The sequence below is a fragment of the Physcomitrium patens genome, chromosome 20, assembly GCF_059467195.1.
Source record: "Physcomitrium patens ecotype Gransden chromosome 20, ASM5946719v1, whole genome shotgun sequence".
NCBI classification, from domain to species: domain Eukaryota; kingdom Viridiplantae; phylum Streptophyta; class Bryopsida; order Funariales; family Funariaceae; genus Physcomitrium; species Physcomitrium patens.
In genome coordinates this window covers 11,039,293-11,050,625 of record NC_143429.1, presented here as the reverse complement: position 1 = coordinate 11,050,625, position 11,333 = coordinate 11,039,293, and the positions used below count along the sequence as shown (strand labels likewise).

At 41.3% G+C, this 11,333-nt stretch overlaps 1 protein-coding gene across 2 annotated transcripts; it reads left to right on the top strand.

Moving 5' to 3' along the window:
- Positions 1 to 3,312: 3,312 nt before the first annotated feature.
- On the top strand, positions 3,313 to 10,476 carry LOC112273023 (uncharacterized). 2 transcript variants are annotated; one of them, XM_090245217.1, is made up of 6 exons: positions 3,313 to 5,273; positions 5,801 to 5,886; positions 6,092 to 7,630; positions 7,868 to 8,497; positions 8,643 to 8,856; positions 9,076 to 10,476. In XM_090245217.1, exons 1-6 carry the CDS (start codon positions 5,117 to 5,119, stop codon positions 9,879 to 9,881), a joined length of 3,432 nt encoding a protein of 1,143 aa, XP_090101343.1. In that variant the 5' UTR covers positions 3,313 to 5,116; the 3' UTR covers positions 9,882 to 10,476. The 2 variants fall into 2 exon arrangements, with proteins under 2 accessions (XP_090101343.1, XP_090101342.1); XM_090245216.1 differs by having other exon boundaries at positions 6,092 to 8,497.
- The last annotated feature ends 857 nt before the right edge of the window (positions 10,477 to 11,333 follow it).

Genomic DNA, 11,333 nt, shown 5'->3' with positions numbered 1-11,333 from the left:
TTTATTTGCATTGTTCATGATGTCCTTCAGAAATGATGAAATTTTCCCTAGAATACAATACAAAAAAAGCACTTAATCAACACAAACAATAACAAGGATAACAACAACAATCAGGAAAAATATTGCACATTTTGAAGGTAAAATTTAAAAAACTGGTTATGAGCTTATTAGTTAGTTAGTTTAAAAAGCTAATTGAAATGAAATTATTTAAATGTTAAACTTTTTTTTATCCAACTAAAAAAAATTTACTATGGCTATGTAACACAAGTATTATATATTTTTATAAAATTAAAAAAATTAAAAAATCAACCAAAAAGATGAATAGTATGTTATATAATGTACATATTTCTTAGAGTACTTTATATAAAAATTTGACAATAAATGAGTGCTTTTTGGTAATTCTATGTGATGCAATAAAACTTGCATTTGTATGGAAATGAAATTTTTGTTAAACAAGATGCAAATACAACTATGTTTTTATCTCAACACCCTTGTAGTTAGATTCCTATATTTTTCCCAAATAAGTCACAGTGTCATGTTTTTTTATGTTTTATATGCACATTTATTACAATAACTGTTCATCCACAAATAGTGAGGTGAAATAACATCAAGCAATCTAGTTACAACAAAGTCCTGTATTCCTTTTCCTTTTTTTTTTCTCCTGTCTTTTCTTTATGCTTTTTTCCATTGTTTTTTTTCACATGTGATTAGTGGGTAGTAGTGAATTTTGTCATGTGGAAAAAGAAGTTGATATGGCAAGATCATGACCAAATAGCAATGAATGAGAAGGGCATATGACACCTTCAATCACACACTTTTTGAATTGACATGGGCCACCTTTTAACTGAAATAAGGCCACCCCTGATTGCACTATCCTCCTCATCATCGTGCTCTCTAGTCTTATCCATAATGGCCATCATGCCATGAAAGTTCTGTTTTTCTTTTTCACATTTTTCTACAAAATCCTTCTTCTTATTCACATTTGTGGGCACATCAAATTGTCCTCATACATCCAACAAAAACATTTGCTTTAACCAAAATTCTAGAAATCAACACAAATAAATGAGGAAGGGTGGTGGGAATTACCCTTGGGCTCCATTCTATTGTTGCTACTGAAACCCTAAAAATTCACAAGCAATTTGTGGGTGGGGGGAGCAAGAGCCCATTCAGCTCTACTATAAAAAGTTGATCATTTTGAACCCAATTAGGGATCTGTTCCCCCTGATCCTCCCTCCCATGCAGTCAGTCATGTTCAATTGTATGTTGGTTTGGCTATTTGTTAGTCTATCCTTTCTTTCTGTTCATTCAATAGTTCGTCAGTCTGTTGGTCTGTCTGTCTGTCTGGATTGATGTGGCATATTGTTTTAAAAGGTTTTGATGTTTTTGCAGAAGGTTAAATGTTGCCATGCACGCTCTTGTTACATAGAGGTGTATATATATATATATATATATATGTGATTTATTATTCACTGCAAGCTTTAATCTCCTGGCAGCACAGTGATTTGTGGCTATAGTTGGGTGTTTATTGTCCCACTTGGGGTGGATCATGGATGACGCTTATGTGTGTGAGTTTTGTTTTTATGGGTGGGGTTTTCTTTGCATGAATGGATTATCATTTATGTGGCTAGAAATCTTAGCCTTACAAGACATGGAAATTATTATATATATATATATATATATATATATATGTTCTTTTTAAAATGAATAATGATAATAGTAATAGTGAATCATTTTGTAGTTGATTTAAATAAGATATATGTTATATCATTACTTAACATGATATCCAAATATGTAGATTTATTTTGGGGATACTCTAGTGATGATGTTTGTTTTTCATATTTTACTATTTTGTACCATTATATTTGTAAATACCAACATTAGGAGGCCCTTGCTTTGGGTGTTACTGGATCAAAACAAGTTATTGATATACAATAGCAAACAACACAAGAATGAGTCACAAGGTCAACAAAATAATCAACAATCATACAAATGCATCCCAGTGACATCATACATAAAATATTCAAAACAATGAAAAATAAAAAAATAATATAAAAGGAGCACATGCAATTGCAAATATGCAGCACAAAAGATATTCAAAATGTAGTCATACTAATCTTCTTCTTTTTATTACTGGTGTATAAATATATATATATATATATATATATATTTCAAAGATGTCAAACAAATAACTATATTTATTTTTTTCTTCAGTTTACCATCACAATTGTTAGGAGATACTATATTATTACAGATTATTTTGTGGGTTTCAGCAATAACTAAATTTGTTCATAATCCATCTATACTTCAAATTTTACCAAACAATTATTTAATTCAAAGAAATTTCCAAAAAACTATTATACCATAATGATCAAATAATAATACATTTACTTTCAGAAGTTTTTTTAAACATGTAGAATATAGTTTTATGTGTTCTGAACTTAAAAGTGTTATCTTTATCTTATGAACTAGTATTGGTATTTTTCAGATTAATTTCAGAAAATTTGATGTCAAGAATACCACTGTTAGTGTTAATCTAGGTATATATAGATATACACATTTTGAAAATTGTAACACATTACCATTATGGGTGCTTTCATGATAAGCAAGACATAAAATAGAATCAGTAAATTCAGAGGTTCAAATCAGGAGAGCAATGACGTTCTCTTTGTTTTTCTAAACCCTAAAATATATATATATATATATATATATATATACTCAGCTCAATTCCGCTCAAATGCTGTCCTTTACTGAGTATGTGAATAGAGAATGTGTGCAGGATTGCAGAACATGGGGTCATTGTACCCCTTGGGCAGCTTCTCCAGGATCAAAACAGCAGTAGTATGTGGGTGACCTAGAGGGTGACCGGATGACCGGATGGAGGGAGGGGTCCGATTCACACAGAGGCGTGGGAAGAAGAGGGAAGAGGGGGGTTTGAGATATTCTCACATGCCCTTCACTGTGTGAGGGCTCGCACCCCACACGAATCACCTCCCACCCCCCGTTTATTTCCCCCCCTCAACTACTGTTTGAACGATGCAAATTTGTCTTCGGTGCCTTGGTTTTCGCTCCGGCGTTCCCAACCAACGTTCCTCTCTGACTGTGTGCGCCGGCGGTCGGGAACGGCGGAGGGGAACGTCGAAGGAGAGAGCAACATCCACTGACTGGCCCTGCCCCTATCGGACACGACTCCCGACAGATTGGAAGACCCTAGTCTAGAACCGGGCCGGGTCCTTCCTATTGGCCCCCGCCGGCTGTCGGCCCGTGATTGTGACGCCGCTTTGTTCAAACTTGAGCGCCTCGCCCCCTGCCATTGTACAAAGTGCCTTTGAGATTGAAGAAGTCTCTAGACTCCGCAGCCCCAAATCAAAGAGCAATGAAGAAGTTAGCGTCAGTTTCCTTTAATGTTGTGTAGCTGCAAATATATTTCCTCCGACTCTTGAGTTATCCCTGTGTTAATTGCGGGCCCTGGCCGTTGTCGAAAGTTGTATTTCACACTTCTGTGATGTGTTGCTCAGTTGACATGACATGCGTCAGTGTGGAGTTGAGAGAATGAATCAGTTCTGTTTGTGCGAGTGAAAAATCAGGGGTGAGGAGGGTGAGCGACTTGTGTAATTTCCAGCTTGATAGTAGGTCGTAATGGTGCATCGCTTGCTGCCATACATTTTTGTTGGAATTCTGAGACGACTTTCAGCCTCGCTCAAAGACTGGCAGTAGCACATCACGTCTGAGAGCTTGCCTTTCCTCCAAGCGATGTTTTGATTTCGATGCTTTCTGTGTGATGGAGACATCGCTTTGTTTTTGAAGCGAAGGGACAGCTCTGTGGTGGTCATGGGCTGAGTTATCGGACAAGCGTTCATTGGATCGGGAGTTTGGTTGTGATCTTTTTTTCACTTCCCCTCCTCTAATTGCTGTTAGCTCTACCCAATCTCGGAGTTCTCTTAGCTCTCTTTGAAGCGCTTAGATATCTGTAATTCGTTTAGCTTTTTAAGACTGAGGTTAATTTTCACAGTTTTATATTTACACAGAATTCCGCGCATCAAGCCGCAGTTAAGCTTGTCTGCTTGTTGTTGTCCAGCTCGTTTTCTGTAGCCCACGGCTCTTGGTGGCAGGGTGGGCGTGTGGTGTAGCGAGTGAAGAGGCAGTTGTCTCTTCCGGTCCTCGTCCACTTTTACTTTATTGCATGGCAATTAAACGTCTCATGGATCATCTGACCTAAGTTACATTGTCTTCCGTTTCCTGAGCTAGTTTGCATTCTTCACCTCTTGATGAAATGATGGGATCATCATCATCGTAATAGGCTAGTGAAAGTTGCTTGAGATGCAGAGACAGTTACTGGCAGCATTGATGCAAGCCGGTGTAGTATTGAAGCAATGTGTCTTCTTATTCATGGCGGAATTGAATGCTACGCTGGTCGTGAAATCAATTTCACGTTCTCTAACCATTTAGCATTCAGATTCTTTCCGCAAATAGTAACAATAATTCCAATTTCCTGTACAACTAGAACAGTTACTACTCCCCAGCGCATCCGTTTCGTTTTCCCAAACGGTCTGATGCTGTCGATACACTGAGACTACTGCTGAGTCGCCATGGATAACTGTCGTCTCAGGAACGTAAGGTTTCAGAAGAGACGCTGCAAACTGAGCTGAATTCTCCTCTTTGGCTACGAAGATCATCTACTACTTTCAATTTCGGCTTGGGAGTATCAGTGCAGGAATCTCAAAGTTCCTTCACCTACTGAAATGCCCCTATCATGGCTGAATTGGCAATTTTGCCCGCCTTCCCAGAAAGTTGTGATTTTTTTTACTCCGACGCTCATCTTGACTCCTTTCCTACTCGATCAGCTTGTTCAGATTGTCCCTCGGCCAGCTTGTTCGTCAATAACTTCCTCTGTACTTTCGAAGTCGATCTAACTTCTTATCGAGACGCTCAGTTTCTACAAATCTTCGAACCTGAAGACAACACGGAGTGATCAGCAACAGCCATTACAAGCTCAGTTTCTAGTCTTTTACTCTTCGAAGATTTTGAGGTTTTGGGGTGGGCGCTTGGTCTCCCCAGCCCGTCGGTTGATCTGGCATTTAACTGGCAAGGTGTGGTTGCCCTGCGATACGTGAGGGTGATGGACGAGCTCACAGAAGCTCACCGGCGGACTCCATCGACTTTTCATCACGCTGGCGCGCAGTCTCCACGAGTGGGAGGGTGCGTGGGCTCATTCTTTCACATGCTTGACTGGAAACATAGCAAGCGTTTCTCCTCCACCAAGCGCATCACTGCAGGTATCACCCCATTTGTTTTCTATGCTATTTCTTACGACGCTCCCCTTCTTGGTTCCCTGACTAGACGACAGATGCAAGCGCTTGCAGGAGAGAAGTCTGAAATCTATATCTCATTAGCATTTTAAATCCTAGATAATAAGTTCAACGATTCATTCGACAAAATGTAATATAGGGATTGTGAGAGACCAGTCGTTTATGAAATATTTTTCAACTTTGGAGCAACTCTTGCTGCCATGCACATCCACTTCCGAGTGTGTAATAAGGGTCTGAAGAGCTTCTTGTGTGGTGAATGCTTCATTACTTTTTTTTTATTCTGATTTATTCTGTTCTGTTCTGTTTCTGTATGTTTGTTTGTCACCCCCCTCCCATCAATGTGTTTAATTGGTGAAATTCCGCGTTTTAAGCCTTGTGGTATACGAATTGAATGTTCATTGACGAAATATTATGTTAAAGCTTTCGTATGTGAGGCACATTCATGTTACTGAGTATCCTGGAAATCGTTTTTCTGAAAATGATAATGGTAACAGAAAGGCCAAACCAAGGCGCACAATATGTCAGAGAGGATCAGAGCACCTCAGAGCGCACTTATGCCCGTACCTTGAAGCCTCCATCGGTAGGTGATATTTGTCATGAGACATGCAAATGATCTTCATCTTATGCCTCGTAGAGATTGATGATATTCAATTCATACAGTCAAAACTATATCATTGTCAACACTTTGCACAGAACCTGTGATAATCCCTTGGGATCGTGAGCATGTAACGTCACATGTGAGTTTTGAGGCCAATTTTGATACTGTTTCCACCTTGCGTTTGCAGATAGCCTCGGGGAAAGAAAAGTCTATTGCTACCTTACAAATTCTGCCAACATTTAACTCCACACGAAGTCCTAGCTCTGACCAGTCAGTTGACACAAGCAAACGAGTTCCTGGCGTGGTAGCAAGACTTATGGGCCTAGAAGAATTACCGGACAAGACATTCTTCTCGGGAAAATTCGTATCATCGGACTTTAATAACGACGTGACTGACATGACGGCACATGAGCAACTACATTCTCCACCTGTACTGTTGCAGGAGCTTCTTCGTCAAGAATTCCGTCAATGCTCCAAGCAGTCTTTTAAGGATAAACTTCCTGGATTCACCAAGAGATTAGGAGAGTCGAAACCCACACGAGGTGTTGTACCTCAAAGGAAGAGATCTACTGGCCGTTTCAGGGAGCACTTGCACCAAAATGGCGATTCAAGAGCTGCGAGATCAGCACGACTTAATGAAAGGAAAGCATCATTCACACAGTATGATGTCTCTACGCCCTTCATGAAGCAGCCCTTTCAAGCTCGAATGCAAGAAAGTAGTTTCACGCCTCAACACACGAACTCACAGACTGGCTCTACTCCTCTCCTATCACCGTCAATGCTCAGTGAAAAAAACACAATAAGACTTCTAGAGTCAGCAGTGAAAGCCCTGGAGACGAGCATGCACCCTTCCCCCAAGAACAGATTCGCACTTGTCAGAGAGGCTCACCGAGATGCACAATGTGACATTGATGGAAGCTTCCGGTCGGACAAGAGGAGCTTCACTTCCAGCTACAGTAACTCCTCAAGTAGGTCTTTCAGAAGTCCATCGGTTCGGACGACTTGGAGTGGTGGGGATGACCGGGCCGAACATAGTGGCCACGAATCAAGTTCTCCTGCGAGTTGGAATTTCAGTACCCGCTCTGCCTCAAGTAGACAAGATCGATCCAGTCGAAAGCGATTTCAGACGACATTGGTGGCCTCATCCAGATCGGGATCTCCCCTGCAAACCCATAGATCTAGGAGTTCGGATTTGGTGAAGATGGAAGCCAGCCCTCCTCCTCCCCAAGCTGTGTTAGGTACTCACGAGGCTTCAATTCGTGGGTTTAAAACTGACTTGGGAAATCAGAGTGCAATTCATCACAAGAAGAAGCTGGGAAAACAAGAGCATTATTCGAAATCTGCAGTGTTAGATTCTCCTCCTGTGAACATTCCACCTATGCTACCCGGATATGTGGGTACCCATATTGAAGTGGGATCTCCGCAACCTTGTACTCATGACCAAAACTCCGAAAGCAAAGCTGCTATTAGCCAAGGATTACTCCGCTCGTCTGCGACTGTAACTGAAAAGCTCATTACAAATCGCCATTTTCGGCCGATCCGTTTTCGAGGCAGAGGTGAAAAGCAGGCGAAAGAGGCTGGAGGTCAGGCGAGGCGTGTATTTCCCTCTGAAAAGGACTCAGAGCATCAGTCAGTTGAATTACCGTTTGCAAAGGAGTCTACGGTTGCTGGTGCTGGATCCAGCAACGCCATGTTTTTTAGCAGAAGAAAGCAAGGAGATAAAAAGGTAGGCAAGGACAAAAGCGAATCTATTGCACTGAAGCGCAAAGACGGCACTTTGATGCGGTCTCTGTTGAGAAGACCAAGTGGTATGATTGGTACAACCCCTGTGCCAACTAACGAACCTGATTCTCAAAATGTGCTTAAGACTTCAAAATCCAGCAAGAAGGTTAATGTAGAAGTGAATGTGGTGAACGTGGAAAGTGTAAAAGGTGCGGCTAACCAAGATTCGTTTTTGGTGAAGCTTGTATCGAAGGAGCCATTATCGCCATTAAGCAAAGTATTGGAGAAACCAAATGCTGCATCTTTAGTGCAAGGGAGGTACAAGTGTGTTGATGATGTTTTCCCTGAGCTCCCACTGGAAGAAATTGACGAAGGCGGGGCATCTCCAGACCTTAGGAAGACCATTCAAGCTGTAGAGGAGCAGTTCATGGAATTCAGGTCTCATGGTGAAACAACGCCTCTTGACTGCCGATCCATTGAGCGCATGTTTGGAAAAAAAAATTCAAGGACCTGTGTGCATGAGTCACCTACAAGGTCTGACTCGTCTCCCCTGGAAAATCTAGCCCCTGAGACGAGCCCCACAAGTCCAGAAGTCTACATCACCGGATGCAGATCAATTCCTGGGACTTTTCCAAACAGTCCCTTGGTGAAGTACGAGAAAAGTTACTTCTCTTCATGGAATCGTCTCAACCTGCAGGATATGTTAGAGGCAGCTTCTGGGGACAATACAACTGATCCGACAGGGCAACGAAGAAGCTTCTGTTCGGCAGAACTTCGAGAGCTTGTCTTAGATGTGAAGGAAGCTGGGGTCGAATTGGATATATGCAACAGCGATATTTGTGATAATAGCTGCTCACCTGAGCGTGTTGAGGTAAGCCTTGTGGTTCTGTATAGCTCATTTTTTGAGCAGTGATTCATTTAAACTTTTTGGTGTGAAAACGTCTGGGATAGGCGAATGTTGCTATGGTCCCATTTATTCGCTTTTGGCTTAGGATGAGCTCATGTCATTTGTGCAGATTCAAACGATGTCAGTAGCTGCTGGGTGGAGTGAGGTTGTGACGACACCACCAGCTTTGAAGAAGTTTGAAGAACAGCTGGCACAAGGCTTCTCGGATTCAAACGACGGTCACACTTCTGCTGCTGAAGAATCCGAGCAACCTAGTCCAGTATCTGTCCTTGTTTCCCCATTTCTTGACGAGGTTTCCACCATGCCAGATGCCATTTCTGCAGGTTAGTTGCGGAATCCTCGTTGCAATGTGGCTTTCTGTTATCTTACTCAACCTTTGACATCATGTGTTCCTAAAAAACTGCGACAGTAGTGCGATGCTCTAAATTTACAATCATTTTGAAAGTTTTCTTTTGACATGAGAATCTGGTTAGAACGACATGTTATGCATGGAATTGTTTTCACCGACTTGCTAATTGTATCAATGGTCCCTTACGATGCAGAATCCGAGCAGACGGACAAAGATCTTATTGACATTGGCAATAAGGCGCCTTCTCCACCTTCTAGCGACGACGACCTCACAGATCAAGCCAAAGAAAATTTGCTCGTCTCAAAAGTTTCGATGGTGACTATACCAGAGACGATATACACAGACCATATCAAACAAGATACTTTTTACGTTTCTAGTTTTCGAAATGTTGAGCTTTCAAGTGTTGAGTTCAAGCCACCGATTACTCATGTAGGACCGCAACAGGAGCAAGCCTACATCAGAGAGGTCTTGGATGCAGCAAATCTACTCATAGAAGAGGAAACCCCGTTGTCCTTGGCAAATCCTCCCATGAACATATCCTTGTTCGACAGGCTGAACAAGCGGGATCTAATGGAGTTTAAGCAATGGCTCACCCCTCCAGATGCACCAAGACAGGATTTAAGTGAAAGGTCGGAGCGGAAGCTTCTCTTCGATTGTGTGAATGAGGTTATGGCTCTCGAACCATGGATGAAGACCTCTTCCTTCTATGTCGATCTGCCCATGTTCCCTGACATGTGTTCAAACTCGAAATTTCAAATGCCACTCTCAGGAGAGTCCCTTGTGAAGGAAGTACATAGAATGATCTGCCACTGGAGAGAGATTGCTGGAAACGTGCTGGATGATCTGATAGATTATGACATGAATGTTCCTGAAGGCCGATGGGTGGTTTTTAGCCACGAAGTCGCTGAAGTTGGGCTTGATATTGAACGCATGCTGCTGAAGAAAATGATCGGGGAGATTGTCGACGAGATGGGCTCTATCTCAACAGCGAGAGTTTAGTAAAAGCTTGAAATGGCTACAAGCGGCAATTCGAGTTTCATCGTGAAACGGATCAAGAACATTCCGCTTGCATGGTGAGACTGTCTTGATAAATGGAAACTATGAACTTTTCTATTTCAAGCTAATCTCTGTGGGATTCACCCGAAGGTGCACACCTATCGGATGGTGCACGTGAAAATTACTGCAACTGCAGACTGTAAGCCATCTCAAGTTTTTCCGTTCTCCCAGGAATTTCACTCTCGCGGAATAAGAATTCACATGTGAGGAGACATTAGCTTTATCGCTGAACACCCAATCCCCATGTACACCTGGACTTGCGTAAGAGGCAACGTGTAAATATTTCAGTGCGTAAGAGTATACTCTATGATCGCGAAACACACTCCCCAACCTGTCGTGGAAGTTGCGACCTTAGGAAGTGTTCTTAAAGCATCAATTCTAGACAAGTGTTTCTTATCACCGTTGTAGATATCAATAGAAGAGATTCAAAGGAGAGCGAGGTCTGACGTTGGCAGCCTTGCTCACTAGCTGTTTTCGGTGCAGTCGTTGAGTTCCTAAGTTAATTCATGGTTTCTAGAGCCTTTGATTACACCCCTCATTTCTTACGTCTGCTCACATTTCTGTTTATTGACCTCTACCTTGAATGTATATCCTCACTGTCATGTATTTCTTGTTTGTATGATCCATGTTTTGCTTGATATATTTTGGGGCTTGCAAGAAAAATGAGTTCTCATCTGTAGACATTTTGATGAACTCCTGGTGGATTTGTTGGCAACATAGGAATGGTCCACATTTATGAAACTATGAATGTTTGGGTTATTCCAACATTTTTGATGGCGTTTCACAATGTTGACCAAGTTTAATTAGTAAGGACAATGTTGACCAAATTGATCTGATCAGGTCAAGTAAGCAGACACTTCTGTTGAGGCTTAATAACTTTGATATATATATATATACCATACACAAATATTTATATTTTCTCCCTCATATTTTAAAAGAGAATGTCATAAAAATATCTATAAAACACAACTTCTTGAAATGAAAATCGAAGTTAAAAAAGCCCAGAATTTGAACACACATGAAACGACAACCGTATGAGTCATGCTCTGATTTCATTTGGACCTTCAGTTATAAGATATCACAAAGTGGGGAAAGGAAGCATGCCAGGAGGTCCAACCCCATGAGGATCCAACTTCGCATTTTATTCAACAACATCCAAGCAAACCCTGAACTCTTAAACTGGAGTGAACCTAGCAAAAGAGCTCCAAAGCATTGCTCAACTTGCATTGAGAGAAGTATAAGATACGACGTGCAACGCAAGACTGAGAAAACTATACAGTAAACATATGTGACTTATATGTACTAAACTACAAGACGTGCAACACAAATCTGAGTAAACTATGCAGTGAACAAATGTGGATTAGAAGTCTTTAACTATAAAGCAACAGTATTCTC

Coding starts and splice junctions, on each gene's coding strand:
- LOC112273023 (XM_090245216.1), top strand. CDS start 5,117: ATGGACGAGCTCACAGAAGCTCACCGGCGGACTCCATCGACTTTTCAT. Junction 5,274..5,800: donor CACCAAGCGCATCACTGCAG/GTATCACCCCAT, acceptor TAATGGTAACAG/AAAGGCCAAACCAAGGCGCA. Junction 8,857..9,075: donor GCCAGATGCCATTTCTGCAG/GTTAGTTGCGGA, acceptor CTTACGATGCAG/AATCCGAGCAGACGGACAAA.